Source organism: Artemia sp. Qi Xiang Cuo, chromosome 3, assembly GCF_049724085.1.
Source record: "Artemia sp. Qi Xiang Cuo chromosome 3, ASM4972408v1, whole genome shotgun sequence".
Taxonomy (NCBI): domain Eukaryota; kingdom Metazoa; phylum Arthropoda; class Branchiopoda; order Anostraca; family Artemiidae; genus Artemia; species Artemia sp. Qi Xiang Cuo.
In genome coordinates this window covers 74,995,621-75,015,378 of record NC_142796.1, presented here as the reverse complement: position 1 = coordinate 75,015,378, position 19,758 = coordinate 74,995,621, and the positions used below count along the sequence as shown (strand labels likewise).

Genomic DNA, 19,758 nt, shown 5'->3' with positions numbered 1-19,758 from the left:
AAGATCATTAAGTTTAGTGTTACTCATCAAAAGCTACGAGCCTGAGAAAATTTGCCTGGTTTTCAAAAAAGGTATGAAACACCCCCTAAAATTCAAGGGATCTTAATGAAAATCACATCATCAGACTCAGCGTATCCGAAAACCCTGTTGCAGAAATTTTGAGCTCCCATCTGCAAAAATGTGGGATTTTGCTTTTTTTTTTGCCAGAAGTAAGATCACGGATGCGTGTTTATTTGTTGTTGTTTTTTTCCAGGGGTGATGGTATCAAACCAACAATTCTAGAAAATTGGAAAAAAGCACATTCAAACGGAAATTAAAAGTTCTAGTGCCCGTTTTAAGTGTCCGAAAAGATTGGAGGGCAACTAGTCCCCCTCCCCACCTTCATTTTTTTCCAAAGTCTTCCGATCAAAATTGTGAGGTAGCCATTTTGTTCAGCAAAGTCAAAAGATCTAATAACTATGTGTTTGAGGATGAATTTATCCCCCACAGCCCCCGGGGAAGGGGTACACACTATGAGCTTAGCCCATCATTTACATATAGTATTGGCCATTGGGATTCGGGGGGATATTTTATAGCGGGGAGATTTTCTGGGAGGGGGTTACATGGAAGGATCTTTCCACGGAGGATTTTTTGTGAACGAAGGTATTTTCCATGGAAGGGTAGCTGGATTTTCCGGTATTATTTAAAAAACGATCAGAAATTAAATTAAAAAACAGGTTTTTCAACCGAAAGTAGGGTTCAACATTAAAACTTTAAACGAACAGAAATTATTACAAATATGACGGGGGTTGCCCCCTACTCAATACCTCGTTCTTTATGCTAAAGTTTTGTGAAATAAAAAAAACAACTTATTATTCTAATTAAACGGCCTTTGTGTTTCATTAGTAATTCTTAAATAATCAGAACAAAAAGTCAAACTTTAGCGTAAAGAGCGATGTATTGAGGAGGGGGCAACCCCTCTAATATTCGTAATAATTTCTGTTCGTTTTGAGTTTCAACGTTGCTCCTTACTTTCAGTTTAAAAAGCTTATCTTTTTACTTAATTTACATACGACGCTACTGAACAATAATACAATAAAAATAGAATTTTGAAAGGTAAATAATGTTAAAAACGGAACGGAACCGCGGGTTGTCTCACTAGCTTGCGGGCCATGATGTCGGAGTGATTTCTTTAAGTTGTGTGAGTGTTAGGCCCAACAGACCAACAATATACAGAACGACATCAGTAAGGATAAAAGAAGAACCCGTTCTCGTAGAACTCATAAAATAGGTTTTTGATGGATTGACGCTGAGTCGGCTAGCACAAATACATTCGTGTAGCCTCTATGTGCCACATAGAATCTCAATGTGCCAATGAATATCAGATACAATAGAGGACCTAAAACTGAGCCCTGAAGAACACCGCACTTCACAAAAACGGTCAGGAATATTTATTATTTTAAGTCATACATAGCTGTTTTTCACTAACATTCGATTAAAACAAACTTAAAATACTACCCTTGATTACTAAAAAAAATGTAGCCTTTCCAATAAAAACTTAAAATCAGTAGTTTCGGTCAAAAGGCATTCTAAAATCAATAAAAACACCTGATCACCTTTTCAAGCGCCGAGTCGATATTTTGCAGAAGATATTGCGCAGTATTTGTCGTCAAATTTCCTTTCTTGAAGCCAAATTGACCCTCATGTAAAACACCAATGCTTATCAAATATTAATAGAACAGGTGGTAAGTAATTTTTTCCATAAGTTTTTGATTAAATCAGTACAATTAAACCCAAATTTGATATGTTAGCTTTGACCCCACCTTTATGCAACAGTATAACTTTAGCTATATTAAGTGCATTCAGAAAAACTCTCTTTTCCGTAGAAATATTCGCTAGCTATACAAGAACAGGAAGCCAATAAGCCAAAACCGATAACATAGTAATGTTTAAAATATAAAGATGTAAATTCCTGGAAATGTGAGCAATTTTGATTTGTATCTCAATATTTCAATCATTAATAGAAAATGTTTAATATATATTTTTCTTCGAGCAAAGCAAAAATGACGCTTTGGCCTTTAAAAGACTTATGAAGTGGTAGCCCAACTCCTGTTTGCAGTAATTCCTGTTCGTTCTAAGATTGACTTGACTATTCATTTTAATTTCTGTTCGTTTGGGGTTTCCTTTATTTATAGATAGCAATTTCTGTTTGTCTTAAGTTGAAATTATTATATGACTTCATTTCTGCTCGTCGTAAGTTTTACTTTTGTTGTGGCTCTTTACTTTTCTTTCAAAAAAAAATTCGCTTTTTGAAAAAATATTATATATATATATATATATATATATATATATATATATATATATATATATATATATATATATATATATATATTATGTTTAAGAGGTAATTACTTGGCAAAAAAAACAAAAAAAACTGTCGTCCTAATCCAGCAATTGAGACAAATGTGCACTTGAACGAGGCTTCCACTTTACCCATTTATCCAACTACCTAGGACCAAACAGTATACCCGAACCGTCAACCAAATAGAAATGTCCAAATTCATGCAAAGTCATCATCAATAAATGTAACTCGTTGTAAATTTACAATCAAAAGCACCTTAAATCTAGCAAAATATTTCCAAGTAGAACCTTCCATTTAGGGCTCATCAGAAGAAATACCACCTGCCTTAACGGGTTTTCGAGGCTTTACTTTCTTTACCTGGCATGGTGGAGCCTCTACCATAAGATCTATATGGTAACCCTATGTCAGGTAAAACTTGTGAAATACATGCATACTAGTCAAGCTATTAAAAAATACATACAAAAAGTGTTTCAATGTTTCCTTAAGAAAATCCCAGAGGTCACTGAGCAGAGACCATTCTGGAACAAATGAAGACTATTCCAAATGTGTCTTTTATTGGTATCTGGAACCAATTACAAATTTAAAGATCCTTAAGCTTGTTTGAAAACATCTACAAACTCAAAATTCCAAAAAAGAAAAGCGCAAGAGAAATTATATTAAAATATCATTCAGTATTTCTTTACAATTTTTTGTATATTTACTTAGTTCATGATACATAAAACTAAATTTTTTGAATTGCCAACTAATTTTTTTGGCAGAAAAACCTCTTGAGATCAGTTTTTCGCTCAGCTTTTTACATCTATTTTTAAAATCTGTGTAATTACTGCATATTTTTGCATACCTAAATAAATGAGAATAATAAGCCGAATAAGTAATATTTGAATGTATATTACTTTCAAGGAATGGAAAATTAATTACTTCAAAATTAAAATCACCCGTTTTATTATATAATTTAAAAACTAATTTATTATTATTTGAAATATTGATATTTAAATCCAAGAAATGGTCGGAGTGTCCCATCCCATAGCTAGGCTCAAGAATTAACTCTTATGGATAAATATTTTTTGAAATCTCCATAAACTCTGCACAATTTATTACTAAGAGATCGTCCAGATATCTTTTATTATTTGAAAGGTTATATTTTACATTGCTTGGGCTATTTTTATTTATCATATATTCGTATTCTAATTGACTTAAAAACAGGTCTGCTATGAATGGACTCACATTCCCACCCATAGGAATACCTAAAGTTTGTTTATATAAATTCCCATTAAATCTTATAAATGTATTAAATAGAACAAATTCCAATAGATCGCATACCATATCCAAGCTATAACATCTTGAATTAATAGTACTTCTAAGGAAATTTGTCCATCGGGCTTTTTTATTAAAAGAATCAATTTTCAAAAATCTGATATTAGACAAAAGAAAAAATTTCTTTATGACCATTTTAAATATTTCAGATACTAAATTTAGTGAAAAATTTGTATAAAGGGTAGTAAAGTCAAATGAATCGACTCTTTTAGCTGAAACATTCGCCAAAGAATCTATCACTTGTAACGAATTATTAACACTCCAATATGGGTTAAAGTTAGAAAATTTTTTAATTCCGGAGCAATATGCTTTAAATTTATTTCTAATTTCTCCTAAAATTAAAGATAGGTCAGTAGCCGCAATTCTGGTTGGACACCTTGCTGTCCCAGCAATAAAACGTGGTTTTGGTGGATATTTATGAAATTTTATCGTCCAATATAAGAAAGGAAACTTTTCATTATCATTTTTTTTAATATTGAATTTTTTCAAAATTCTTTCTTCTATATTTTCAATTAAACTATTATCCTCCATATGGGCCTTTTCGTATGTATTTGTTGTTTGTAACTCTTTTGATAAAATATCACAATAGAGTTTCTGACAAATTATGGCAAAATTATTGCTAGCTTTATCAACTGGTACAATTATAAGTTCATTCTGTATATTAGCAATTGCTTGTTTCATATTGGCATTATAAAATATTGAATTTTTCACAGAATCTGTTGAATTAATTCTATACATGTTATTTCTTACACTAGTCAAAATCAAATTTATCCAATTCTGAAATCTATCTTCAGTAATTTTCTCCTTCTTGCACCAATTATCAATAAATAAGTTTAAATCATTCTTTAGTCTCCTAAGAATATCTGCTGGCCTTATGCGGTAAGAAAGATGGAACTTAGCACCCATTTTCATTATATTTTGAAGATCACAATGCTTTATAATAGATAAATCCCCCGTTACAGTATGCTTATAAGTTTGATCCACATACGGTAAAAAATGCTCACAATTACAAAACAGTTTCCAATTACTCTCCCTGTCAAGTTTTTTAGGTATTGAATTATAGTTATAAATCATTTGACCAATTGTTTTTGAAAATTTATATGAAAATTTATAGGAAAATTTATATGTTGAACTAGATAATTGTTAGTTATATGTTAAAATTGGACTACCATTATACACCAAATTACATGGAAGGGCATTCCTTACTCTCCACTGGTTTAAGATTCTTGGCAAATTAATATCTTCTATTTGTTTAGAACTAAAATTAATAGACAAATATAATCTATTATCCTTATTTACAATTTTATCAGATTTATTATATTTTGAAATAAATTTTGATTTAGCGAAAATGCAAACTATATCATAAATTAATTTATTTTTCTAGTTACATGCTGTACTATTTTTTGTAATACTGAATACTTTTATTAAATTATTACTTGATAACTTATTTAAAGATTTTATTAAACTAGTCATTCCATTAGTATCAGATATGGTATCTAAATCGGTTAAAAATGCCTTTAAAACTTAAATAATTCTTTTTATTATTTTTCCTATGTCATCTTGATCGGTTTTTACGTTTAGTGGAGCAATTAAAAGAAGGGTGCTCAGTTAACCCATTAATACAATTAGCAACTACATTCGACATGTCTCCGTATTTCGCAACTCGATCATTTAGCCCAAAAGGATACGCGGTACCCAGGGCATGGATCCAATACTCTTCTCGTCTGCGTAATTTATTATTTTTCTCTTCTTTAGTAAAGATTTCTAGGTCCAGATTTTCTAAAATTGTAATAGTTAGATTAGATACTGAGCAAGTACCATTATTATAATGTTGAATAGATAATTGTTAGTTTTTTCTTTGGTAATTGTAGTTTTATGTCCCGAAAATCTCTTATATATGTTGTTAATTGTTTCCCCCACATATTGTAATTGACAATTTTTACATTCTAGTAGATATATAATATATTTTTTTTTACAATTTACAGGTCAATTTTATACAATCTTAAACTTTTTTTCGTATAATTTGCTTTTAGAATCTCTTTGTGGTATTGAGTTAGAGGTGAAATGAAAACAATAACCATTGCACTTATGAATGTCCGGTGGTCCCCTTTGAATGTAATCATTGACATTATTATTCAAAATAAAATCGGAAATTAAATAAAGCCAAAACGACAGACAGTAAAAAAATTCAAAACATCTCTAAAAGCCAAGCCAAAAGTCCACAAGTAATAAGGTTACTCTAACTAATCATACAAAAAAAAATAAATAAATAAAAAATAAATAAAAAAACTACCCTAAATAGAACTTTTTCTTAATACTACCCTTTTAAAATAAGTGATAAATTCGCCAAATAATCATCAATTTCAGGTAAAACCTAGACCAGGGTTAAGGTCCGTCGGGGAGGAATTTTTGATGATTCCTCCACCAACACTAGATCCGACCTGGATTCATATTATGTTTAAGAGGTAATTACTTGGCAAAAAATATATATATATATATATATATATATATATATATATATATATATATATATATATATTCCCCTAGTTCTGATATTTTAATTTAGGTGGCTATATATATATATATATATATATATATATATATATATATATATATATATATATATATATATATATATATATATATATATATATATAAAGAAAGAAAAACGAGAAAAATGGTTTTTTTATAGGCCAAATGAAAGAACTGAAAAAAAAAACACAACAAAGCGAATATTTCGAGAGGACAAACGCCTCTCTTCTTCAGCGCGAAACGAAAAAATGTATCCAAGAACAAACGCGGAAAGTCAATGTCAAAAGAACCAAAAAACCAAAGAAAAAACCAAAAACTTAAAAGATGAATAAAATTCAATAAAAGCCAAAAATTAAAACCAAATACCTAACAACCATAAAAGCGAGTTATTCGCCAATATCCGCGATTTGCACATAATCCAAAGAATTATGAACTGTCATCGACGGATACTAGCGAACAACTGACAGAGAAAAGAAAACAATTCATTCACTCAAAAAACAAAACGAACCAGCAATTAAATAAGTTGGAGAACTATGTCATCTGACGTTAATTAATGCATTTTAATTAATACATTTCTTACAGACACCCTTTGAGACCTAAGGGGTTGTTCACGTGTTTGATTATATGACTGGGAAAGTGGTTCAAGGTTTATTTCAGGGATAACTAAAGTATCGGCTTCTCTTTTGAGAAAACCGAAATATGACTCGTTTATTCTTAAATCACCAGAATCTCTGTTTAAAGCTAAAACTAAATGTTGGTATTTATAAATTCCAACAGCTTCTCTGTAGTCCTGGACAATACCTTTGTCATGCGAAATTAGGCTAGCTTGATTAAACAAAATATTATGGTCTGGTTTTTGAAAAATGTGCTCTGCAAGGGCAGAGTAAAAATTTTCTGTTTTTTTTCGCTTTTTAAGTGTATTATTAATTAAACTAGGGTGCTGAGTGAATCTATACGTTAGTCAGTTATCAGTTCTTCTCATACACCAAAGAGCAATCGAACAAGGAATTCTGTAGAAAAAGGAGTTTTCACCTATCGGGATAGGGTCTTTAACTTGATAAATTTGGGACCAGATAGTTTTTCGGGGTCTATAATAAGTGTAAATGTTGTTTTTTCTTAGATGTTTTGAAATGTGGTCTGAAACCCCTTTAACGTATGGGAGACCAAGATAAACTGAATTTTCCCTTTGATTTGTGTTTTCTGTGGAACTATCTGATAATCTTTTAATGCGTTTGCAATTTATAAATACCAACATTTAGGTCTAGCTTTGAACAGAGATTCTGATGATTTAAGAATAAACGAGTCATATATCGGTTTTCTCAAAAGAGAAGCCGAGTTGTTAATTGAGCTGGGCATATAAGCATAATTGTCTCAAATTAGGGTTTTATTTTTGGCATCACGAATCAAGAAACAATTTGTTTCCTTAACTGTCATCTTCATTGAAGTCCCCTTGTTTTTGTCTACATGACCGGGAAGTCCAAACCGATTTGAGAGAACAAAAAACAAAATTTGTTGGCCAATTTCAGGTGTCAGATATTGAGAATAACTATCTTCCAGATATTTTTGTTTTCATTGAGGTCTACCTGGTCGTGTCTATATACCAAGTTAGTAACGAGCCTAGCATAGACGAAAAGAAATTGGACTAATTTCGGGCGTCACGAACAGATACAGCCAAAATTAGTTACACATTATGTTCAGCACAGGGGTCCACCTAGCCAAGAAACTTGCGAATGTAACTTTAATCCGATTAAAATACGAAATTTAAATCCCTGTTATTGGGGAGTTTCAAATCTTCTCGTCTTTTCGTCTAGAATAGTCAAACATTAAAAGTCAAACAACTGGACTGAACAAAAGTTTTACGATTTCTAGCGGGTCGATAAAAATTTTTGAGCCCATTTTCGTGCAATGATTTTTTTCAAGTTTTTCCTGTGCATAAGAGTCCCCTTGATTCAATAGCTTATTATAAACTCTTCCACTATGGCCCTTCCCTCCAACCAAGATTCGAGGTCCACCGCCCCCTCCCCAGCACTTCCTGAAATTTTCAATTTGATCTCCAAGCCGTTCCTAGAATATCGCAGATCATGCAAGCATGCAGGAGAGCCTAGAGGCCTGAGCCCCCAATATCCTAATTATTCCCGAATTTCTTGGCACTTCTTATTCAAGCTATCAAATAAAACGTTTTTTTTATTTCCCCCCCCCAAAAAAAAAAATCCAACGTACTTACCTACCACAAACAAAACGTTTTTACCAGCTTGAAATGCGTAGCGTCTTGATCTACCTACTTAACCGTGAATATTTTATAGGTCCCATAGGAAGTTTACACTACACAAGTTTAGGTGGATTGAATTTTTTTTTTTAAGGCCTATCCCTTCGGTCCTCTCTCAAGTCAAAAGTCGAAATTTGTGGTACAATTGGCATGCCTATAACTTCCTAAAACTTCACTTGGCCCCCTTCACGGTTTCATTTTGATACCCCATTTCAGGAGCAAGGTATAAAGGTAGAATAGCCCAGGCCCAGGGTTCTTCTTACAGTTGAAAAAGTTTGGAAGAATAGGATGACAACTCTGCGAACCAAGACTACACTACTAGAAGCTACGGTTATGATAAGGGACAAGTATGGTTCTGAAACACGGGCACTTCAGAAGGCAGAAGAAGATTTGTGAAATTAAGCATCCTAGATGAAAGTGGGAGCAAAATGAATGATCTTTTAGGGGTTTTGCGAGTTCAGTGTGCTAGAATAGGTGCGAAAATTAATGTTAAGAAGACTAAGTCGCTAAGGCTAGGAATAAGTGAAGTGAAAAGGTGACGTTGGGTAACGAAAACATTGATCAGGTGGACAGATTCACTTACCTTGGTAGTATTATTACTAAAGACGATGGGAGCAGTGAAGTTGTTAAAAGTAGAATAGCCAAGGCTCAGGGTAGTTTTCACAGTGGAAAAAAGTTTGGAAGAATAGGAAGATAAGTCTGCGAACCAAGATTAGAATACTGGAAACTACAGTGATGACAGTGGTCAAATATGGATCGAAAGCATGGGTGCTCCAAAACGCGGATGAAGATTTGCTAGATATTTTCCAGAGAAATTGCCTATGGATTGTTTTGGGTACCCGGCTGTCTGACCGCATATCAAACTTTATTTCCCGCTTTCTAGTGCTATAATGAGAGAAAGATTAAGATTGGCTTGAGCACGTTCTGCGGAGGATTGATGAAAGATTGCCGAAGATTGTCCTTTTCGGCCAACCGTCAAGGGATAAACGAAAAGCAGGTCGTCTGCCGTTGGGGTGGAAGATGTCATAAAGAAAGATTTAAGAGAAATGGGAACTTCCTGGGAGGGTGTAAAGAGGGAAGATTTGAATAGATTGGGATAGAGGAGGAGCGTGGGTAGCTGTGTTGGCCTCAGGCGACTTGGTACTGCGGTGAGTTGTTAGTAGTAGTAGTAGTTTCCAGAGGAATTATCCACAGATGGTATAGGATATCCATTTCACTGACCGTATGTCAGACAATAAACCGTTCAAAAATATGGTTTTCGCCCATTTCCTAGGGTTATAACAAAGGAATGGCTGAAGGATGAACAATGACAGAATGCCAAAGATTTTTTTTTCTCCATCTATCTCGGGCCAAATGTAAAGCAAGTCACCCCCGAATGGGGTGGGAAGAGGTCATAGGGATGAGAAGACGTCACGAGGGTGGTTTAAGCGAAATTGGCACTTATTCCGAGGGATTAAAGAGTGAAGCTTTGAATAGACTAGAGTGGAGAAGAGTGTGCAGCTGTGTTGACCTCGTGCGGAATGGTGCTCCAGTGAGTTATCAGGAGTAGTAGCAGTATTTCGATACCCTGGTACCACATAGTGCCTCTGATTTACCTCACTACTTAGACATGAATTGATTCTAATTCTCATAGGGGTTTACACTGCGAAAACTTTTAGATGATCTGAGACAAATAAGCAGGGCACTTAAGTCCACTCTATTAATTCTAGAATTGCACCATGTACAAGCTAAGACTGTTTTCTATGTAACTGATGATATAAAAGTTTGATTCTGTAACTATCAGCGAGTGCTTACCGCACTACATTTCACTAATATTGCAAAACTGAGAATTGGCAGAGAGAGGGTGAGGGAGATATTCTATTAACCATGGGAATATTTTATGCATCGCCTAATATATACTAAAAATATTTGCCATGAGCCAAGTTGAAGCAACTCAAACTATAAATGAACCAAAATTCCAGGAGCTTCCCTTTGGAAGTCTGAATAAAAGAAAGAACTTTTGATTGATCAAAACAGATCATCCTGGCCCTACTCCTGATTAAAACTCAAATTCACTAGCATATTTTAAAATCGTGCATCAAAAGACCTTCCCTCATAATAATGTTAATTTTTCTCATCACATTTTGTTGTCAAAGAAAAAACTCTTCTTGAGACATACCATTTTAATGTTTTGAGGGGTAAGTTGCCCTAGCAATATAAATCTAGTTCCATTTAGGGCTCAACATGATTACTACTACTACTACTAACAACTCACCGCAGCACCAAGCCACCTGAGGCCATCACAGCCACGTACGCTCGTCCGCCATCTCAATCTATTCAAAGCCTCCCTTTTTACATCCGCTCACGAAGTTCCCATTTCCTTTAAATCTTTCTTCATGACGTCCTCTCACCCCAGACGAGAACGATCTGTTTTTCGTTTAGCCCTAGACGGTTGGCCAAAAAGAACAATCTTCGGCATTCTGTCATCCGTCATCCGCACGTGCCCTAGCCACCTCAACCTTTCTTTCATTATAGCCCTAGAGATTTTTTTTTCGGTTCTTTGCTTTCCTGTAAAATTTTTAAACGGTAATACACCATTTTTTAGTTTCTTCTTCAAATCTCTTAAAACAATAATATCGAACAATGAATAAATTATAACTTACCTGTGTTTTTAATAGTTTATACATATCTGTCTCCATCAAACACTGGACAATGTATACATCTTTCATTTGGTCAATAGAGGGTGAGCGAATTATGTCTCGAATATCAATGACCTACATAAAACAAGAAATAGAAACGAGAATAAAAATATCTCCCTCACCTGGAAAATAAAGAATTAGCGGTACTCACATTCGTAGAGTTTGAACCACAGCATAAATATTATACAGTACGAAAAATTTGGTTCAGAAAAGGGACAGGTTCAGAAAATAATTTAGACTTCGCTACATATACTGATATTTATTCCTTAAATTTTTAATAATTATTTATTTATAAAAGTAAACCAAGTGAAAACATTTAAAATGTATTTTGTTTCCAGTAAAGTGCAAAATTATTTTCTGGTCATGAGAAGGCATTGGGGTTATCAGCCCTACTCATGTTAATTTTTGCTTGTTTTGAGTTTGAATCGCCTATTTATTGCAATTTCTGTTCGTTTTGAGTTTAATTTATTTATTGATAGTGTCTTGTGGCAGTTTTACCCTTGGAAGATTGCTTCAATTTATTTCTGCTCATTTTTGGCTTAATATAGCTCTTTACTTTTCTTTGAAAAACTTGCTCTGTGGAAAGTTTTTTTAAATTAATTTATGTTCGTTTTCTATTGAAATAGTCTTTTTAATGAAAAAAAATTATTTACATCTTTTCGGTTTTTTCTATATGAATCCATAGTTTGGGTTGCTATTTGTATGTTGGACAAACTTTTTCAACAATTTTTAATCCTGACACAAATAAAAAAAAAATTATTTTATACCTCCTCAAGCTGACCTGAAAAATAAAACTTGATATTATTCCCAAAAGATTTTGTCTATGGTCTTTGACAACCTGGATACACTTATAATGTATTTATTTATTTAAATTGTATGAGCAGAAGCATTAATAGTAGTAACCCCGAAGTTTCAATTCTAGTCTTTCTCGACATATTGCGGATGCGTCTTATTGACAACCACATACAAATGCCTTTTGATTTAGTTTTTAAGCAACATTTAGCTTTAAAGCATAATGGGCCAATTCCAATAATTGTGTTGGGTTGACATGTCCAATATCCCTAGAGACATAGTTGCTGGACTGTTTTACTATGCTGAAAAAAAATGGCTGTCTAAAAATTCTGACTGGATGTGTTTGGAAAATGAATGGGCTTGGGAGAAGGGCTGCTTGCCGTCCAATCTCATTTTACTCTTAAAAAGGCACGAACTTTTAATTTTGAATCAAATTAGCTCCTTTAAAAGTTTCAATGATCTTTCTAGCTGTCATAGAGTGGTGCTGCCCATTATATTGCTTATATGCCATTTTGAAAACCTGCATGCATACAGTTTTTTCGTTTAATTGAAACTCCTCCTAAACGCTCCCTAAAAGTTTCACCGTAATAGCCTTAGCGTCATTAGTTACAGTAACTGTAGTGGTTGAATTAATAGTATAGACATAGCACCTTCTGGCTAGTTCAAAATCCATGCCAACTTACCCTTAAAGGTCTAACTTAATCATATAAGCGGTTTTTGAGATATTGCTTTGTCACTTTTTTGAAAGGCCACATACTCTTAGTTTTTTTTTGTTTTTTTTTTTATTTAGTTCAATGTCCGCCTAAATATTCCTAATAGCTTTACCTTAATACCATTAGCTTGCGTAGTAGCAATAATTGTAGCAGCATTAGAAGCAGTGTGCGCACAGTAGCTTTGGTTTCTTCAATATCCCCTTCAACACACGCTGAAAGTTTAAACTTAATACCATCAACTGTTCCTGAAAAATTTCTGATACGTTCTCTTGACAACCTGTGTGGGCTTAGTGTTCTTTGATTTTGTTCCGACCAGTTTCAATGTATCCGAAATTTTTCGTCTTAATACCCTTAGTTTTAATAGCAGTAGGATTAATAGTAGTAGCCTAAGCTTTAGTCGCAGTAGTAGCAGTAGAAGTAGTAATAATAGTAGCAGCAATAATAATATGAGTAGAAGCAGTAGCATTAGGATACAAATATTTTCTTTTTGTTAGTTCAACATCCCCCACAACAAGCCCTGTTAGTTTCAATTTCACACACCAAACTGTTCTTAAGATATTGATCTTACGCCCTTTTGACAACCTGCATACAGAGGGCGTGTTGTGATTCAGTTCACATACCCACCTCAAAATTCTTTGAAAATTTCAATTTCATTCACTTAGCCATAGTCGTAATACCAGTTATAGTAGTAGTATTGGTATTACTAGTAGTAGTATTAATAGTTATCGCAGCAGTACTAGTAGAATTAGTAGTATTAACGTGTTGCCTTTTGGTCAGTAGAACATCCCTCTCATCAAGTCCTTGAAGCTTCAGCTTGATGCCATTAGTTAATACTATGACATTGCTGATATGTCCTTTTGATAACCTGTATGTTCATATACTCCATGAAATTTTCATCTCAATTCTCTTAGCCTTAAAATTAGTTGCAATAGAAGTACTAGTAGTAAATTTAGCAGTGATAGTAGTATTTGCAGTAGTGTGCACATATTGCCTTTTGGTCAGATGATATTCCCCTTTAACTATTCTCTAAAATTTCCAACTTAATGCCCAAATCAATCCTTGAGATACGCTCTTTCGACAATGTGTATACACATAGCGTCTTTTGATTCAGTTCAAATTACTCCTCAACATTGTAAATGGAGTAGTGTGGTATTAGCAGTGGTGGTAGTTATAGTAGTATTGGTAGCATGCAAATATTGCCTTTTTGATCATCTCCCCTATCGTTTCCTGAAAGTTCTAAATTAATATTGAGGCCTGATTGCCATTTGTCTTCTTGGAAAGTAAAGGCATTCCTGAGTTATGCCTTTTATACAATCTGTATACGCATAACGTTTTTTTATTTAGTTCAACACTCTCCTCAACATTCTCTGAAATGCATACCTTTCTCAATAACATATACTATGTGTACACAATGAACCAATTGCCTAACTCACAGCCCTTGCTCTGAGGACCATAGGGAGGTTGACATCCCCAAAGATATAATTACACCTTTCAACAATGATGAACAAAATAGCTCACTTAGAATTTTGATCGGATGTGTTGTGGGGAATAATAAAAGTTTATTACGACCACCCGTTCCATAAAAACATTAAATACCCTGAGGCATAACTTACAGCCCCTGCCTCTGGGCTCTGAGGGGTTGTATCCACCCTGAAAACAGTGTTATGTGCTATTTGGACTATTGGTAACAAAATAGCTATCTCGCAATTTTGATCGAATGTGTTTTGGGGAATAGAGAATGTCTAGGAGGGGGGGGGGGTAGTTTTCCTTCATCACGTTTGACTCTTAAAAGCGAACTAGAACTGGGTCAATCCACGCCAAATCATCCAATCGTGACTGCGCGTAAAATTCCAATTTTGCTGAAAAAATTCTCAGCTGTTCTCTTCATTGATAGTACACACAGGATTTTTTTTTTTTTTTTGAAAGCCAGTTTTTCGGGAAAAAATTTCCAAAGTTTCAAAATTCGCAAAAAAACGAGGTTTTTTGAAAAAAAAAATCCAAAAAGTTGGTATTTCTTTTCCACTTATTTATCCAATTATCTACATAGCCAGGAGAGGTTGGGTAGAAAAAATTGAGGCAATCCGATAACGACGGAAGAACTGACGGCCAACCGAAGTTTTTGAACCCTTGTGCGAAAAAGCAGAACTTCAAAAATCTGTAAATTCTTAACGGTAAGAGCTAGGATACCATTTTTTTTTTTATTCTTGTCCTCTTGTCACCAGGTACAAAGGGAAGTTTTGCATTTTGTCCTATCGCTTTTAGTTTCGGAGATATTTTCATAGAATTTTGACAAATTGTGAAAATTGTGACTTTTCATCCCCAAAAAAGCTCTGTAGGCAACGCGATCCAGGAAAACTACTTATTAGGTCCTAGACTACCAAACATGACCTACCTGAAACCGTAAAAACCTCGATGGCAAAATTCGATCCTGATTTTTAAAAGAAGATTGAAGTTGGACCGTTTTTCAAGTTAACAAAATGCATGCGGAATGAACTGCTGCAAGTTTAAATTCTTTGTTAACAAGCAGTTTATTCAAATATCGAAATCACACAAATTGACCGATTCCTTTCTCCAAAGTAAGTTAGTGGGATGCGTCATCGAATTATTTGAAGTTCAGATATTTCACTCACAGTCGAATAATTGCTATCGACCGTGAATGAAGTATAATTCATACCGTACTGTGAGGATTGTTAGATGTCGGAATTAGAAAAAATAGTTCTTGAAAAATGTTGTGTTGGACTTCATTTGAATAGCAAGTGTCACAAGAAAACATTTTTTCGCAAAGAAGGACTTAGACAATTTACCGAACTTTCAGATCAGAGTCGCGAGACAATTTTATTGAGAACATTTATTAGCTCCATAGAGCGTATTTGCTTTCATCATGAGCAATTCTACCTTCATCAGTTTGCTAAGGCTGTTCCGAGAATCTGCTGTGATCCATTTGAGTTGCACACCTCTTGTCATCGGAAAGGAACAAGAACTATAACACTAGAAAACGCTAGAACCTAGTCTCGTTTCAAACTTATTCCCGGTTACAAGGTGTGTGCTGAATGCCGCACCGAAATTGACGATCGTGCCTACGAAGAGTCCGATGATGACATTGTTAATATCCCCCAAGTTTCTAACGACGGATCTTTCTCATACAATTCCCAGCCTGATTGTTCCTCAAGACAATCTGCAGCGAACGCAACTACAGTTGTTTCAAGTATATTTGAAAATATTGGGACCTCGTCGCTCAATTCTTATTCCTTAAAATTCTCTGTTGGACAAAAAAAATACTATGTTAAAAGGAAGTCGGAAACGATTGCAGAAATCATTTACAAACTCATTAATTTAGCGTTTAGTGTTACAACCAGTGCTACTTACTCTCCTGTGCTGAAGCGCAAATGCATAGCTTCGTCATTGGTTCAGAATTCTATGGAGTCTGCTGAAGAATCTGTCCCCTTTCTGATGAACGACACAGAAACAAAGGATTTCTGTATTTCCCTGAAAACCAAACATGAAACCTCGGATACATTATCTAGGAAACTTAGTCTTCTCACTCTAGTGCCTCCGACATGGCCCCGGCAAAAAGTATGATTTTTTCCAAGTATCGGAATACCTTGTTAGAAAAGCTAGGAATATCAGAAAGGAGGGAGGAATATTGCCTCTTTTGACCTCAAAAAAGTCACCTAATGTTCTTAAGCCACATGTAGTTCAGGCTGTTCTGGACTTTTATGAATCTGACGTCAACAGCCGGCAGCTTCCAGGCAAGAAAGATTTCGTCTCCGTAAAAATCGATGGCAAAAGGGAACAAAACAAAAGAAATTACTGCTGGCCAATATTTCTGAACTTTACGAGTTATATAAGAAGGACAATGAGGACAAGCCGGATTTCAAAATCGGACGCAGCAAATTTGCTGAGCTTAAGCCACCCTGGTGTGTTACAGCTGGCTCAAGTGGGGTTCATTCGGTATGTGTTTGTCTGTACCACCAAAATGCTAAGCTTAAATCATTAGGTGCTGATATAAGGATTTCGCTCGAGGATTTGATGTCCAAAGTTGTATGCTCTATCAGAAATGAAATGTGCATGCTACACAAGTGCACGGTCTGTGTTGATAAACAAAACGACTTGGAGAGTTTTCTCTGGGAGGAACTAGCTGAATCTGATTCAGTGACCTATAAAGAGCGGGTACATGTGGACCGAACAGTTCTTAGACAAGTAGAAGAAACGATAGATGTGTTCATACCGAATTTCGTCGAGTCAATCCGGAACCTTACAGTACACCATTTCATTTCAGTCCGTCAGCAAAATTACATAGACCAACTAAAGCAGAATCTCTGCTCCAATGAGGTCCTCCTGCTTTTAGACTTTGCAGAAAATTTTTTCCTTTTTGGTCCAAGACGCAGTTCAGGGTTTTCACTGGGAAAATTCTCAGGCAACATAACATCCGTTTGTGGTATATTGGCGTAGGGGTGATAGCCTGTTCAGCAACAGTTTGTCAGCGACCACATGGACCATAACACTGCTGCAGTTCACGCTTTTTTGAAAGTCGTATTGCTTCACGTTAAGGCGATGATTCCCGCCCTTTGCAAAATCTATTATTTCAGCGACGGTGCAGGATCCCAGTACAAAAACAGAAAAAACTTTGCAAATTTGAGCTGCCATTTCAGTGACTTTGGGTTAGATGCTGAGTGGAATTTCTTTGCTTCGTGTCATGGAAAGAATGCGTGTGATGGGATTGGCAGTACTGTGAAAAGACTAGCAGCTCGCGCCAGCTTGCAAAGGCCATTTGACAATCAGATACTTACGGCACACGATCTTTATGAGTGGGCAGATAAGTCCCTACCCCACATTACAGTATTTTGGGTTTCGTCAAATAACGTTAATGAAAACTTTGAAAGTTGCCTCGAAGACCACTTTGAGAAAGCTATTACTAGTCCTGGAACTCAGTCATTTCACAGTTTTAGGCCCAAAGGCAAAAATAATATCAGTGCTTGCGTTTTATCGGATTTGGGTACTATCTTGCCAAGAGAAGAATTTATTGTGTTGCGGTTAGATTTCGAGAACGTCCTTTTAACCGATCTGGACTCGGGAGACTACGTAGCCTGTGTGTATGGCTCTGATTGGTGGGTGGGGTGTGTTGTAAGCATTGATGAGGAGAGTGGCAAAGTTGAATCTAAGTTTATGCACCCAAATGGACCATGCTCAAGTTTTCGTTGGCCTCGGCCTGACGACACGTGCATAGTACCAGCTGCTAACTTACTACAAAAGCTGCCTATTCCTGAGTCTCGTAGTCGCTCCGCAAGAAACTTTGTTTTAGAGCCAGATGTAGTAGCCGTTGTTACAGAAACATTCAAAACTTACAAGAAGAAAAGCAGAGAAAGCAACCATTAATTGTTTTATTTTCATTATTTCTTTTTTTCTAACTTAATTGATCTAAGTAGTTTTGAAGAAGCATCTATTTGTTTCAAGAAATATAAAATCAGCCATTTCCGGACAAGTTCACCTGAAGGGTAGGCTAAAAAACTTTAGTATACTATGCTACATACTAAGAATACCAGGTGCCTGAATTGATGAATTACATTCAAACTAGAAAAGTTTGAGATTGGTTACACGAGATGCAGCATGAGTGGCCATATTAAAAGATATGTTCGCTAACCAAATAAAAATGCGATAATTGGCGATAGAAGAATCTGCATTTTTATGATAACAGGAAACTTGAAAAACGGTCGAACTTCAATCTTCTTTTAAAAATCAGGATCAAATTTTGCCATCGAGGTTTTTACGGTTTCAGGTAGGTCATGTTTGGTAGTTTAGGACCTAATAAGTAGTTTTCCTGGATCGCGTTGCCTACAGAACTTTTTTTGGGGATGAAAAGTGACAATTTTCACAATTTGTCAAAATTCTATGAAAATATCTCCGAAACTAAAAGCGATAGGACAAAATGCAAAACTTCCCTTTGTACCTGGTGACAAGAGGACAAGAATAAAAAAAATGGTATCCTAGCTCTTACCGTTAAGAATTTACAGATTTTTTGAAGTTCTGCTTTTTCGCACAAGGGTTCAAAAACTTCGGTTGGCCGTCAGTTCTTCTGTCGTTATCGGATTGCCTCAATTTTTTCTATCCAACCTCTCCTGGCAATGTAGATAATTGGATAAATAAGTTGAAAAAAAATACCAACTTTTTGGATTTTTTTTTCAAAAAACCTCGTTTTTTGCGAATTTTGAAACTTTGGAAATTTTTTCCTGAAAAACTAGCTTTCAAAAAAAAAAAAAAAAATCCTGTGTGTACTATCAATGAAGAGAGCAGCTGATAATTTTTTCAGCAAAATTGGAATTTCACGCGCAGTCACGATTGGATGATTTGGCGTGGATTGACCCAACTATACATTTCCAAAACTTATAGACCCCCGAGGCATAGCTTACAACCCTTATGCTACCCCAATACTGTAGGGGGTTGGGTCAACCCCAAAGGCCTTGTTATGTGATCTTTGGTTTATTTTTGAACAAATGGCTATCCTAAAATTTCTATCGGATGCTTTTAGGGAAAATACGACGTGGGGGGGGAGGTAGCTGCCCTCCAATCACTTTGACTGTTAAAAAGGGCACTAGAACTTTTGATTTCAAATCCAATGAGCCCCCTCCAAAGTTTATTCGACGACCCTCTCCATAATAACTTTATATGCTCTCGGGCATAACTTAAAACCCTTGCTCTGGGCTGTGGTGGGGTTGTCATCCTCAAAGACGTAATTTCCGGACCTTTCAACTACAATGTACAAAATGGCTATTTTGCTATTTGCCCTCCAATCATTTTTGACTATTAACAAGGGCACTAGCTCTCTCAATTTCCAATCAAATGAGCTCTTTTGAAGTTTCTACGATACCTCCTTCTATACGAAGTGCCGATTTCGGTCTAAAACAAACCGAAAAAAAGAAATAAATAAATAATACATTGTGCCCACATTGCTCTTTACTTAGACAGCACTATTGCGATGCCTATGATACGAGAATTTGATTATTAAAGCAAGTCCGATTTCTAACAATGATATCTACTAGGCTTTAAACTTTTGGTTTTCTTTTTTAAGATTTTTGAATTGTTGTAATCCCTTGTTAAAATATATAAAAATATTTTGACAATAAC

General features: G+C 35.0%; 1 protein-coding gene across 1 annotated transcript in view; it reads right to left on the bottom strand.

The window, feature by feature from the left end:
- Positions 1–19,758, bottom strand: part of rl (Mitogen-activated protein kinase rl) — a 59,160-nt gene that overhangs the window by 20,397 nt on the left and 19,005 nt on the right. Inside the window, exon 3 of the mRNA XM_089086575.1 lies at positions 11,096–11,206. Coding sequence (XP_088942701.1) covers positions 11,096–11,206 — 111 coding nt within the window. The remainder of the gene's footprint in view (positions 1–11,095; positions 11,207–19,758) is intronic.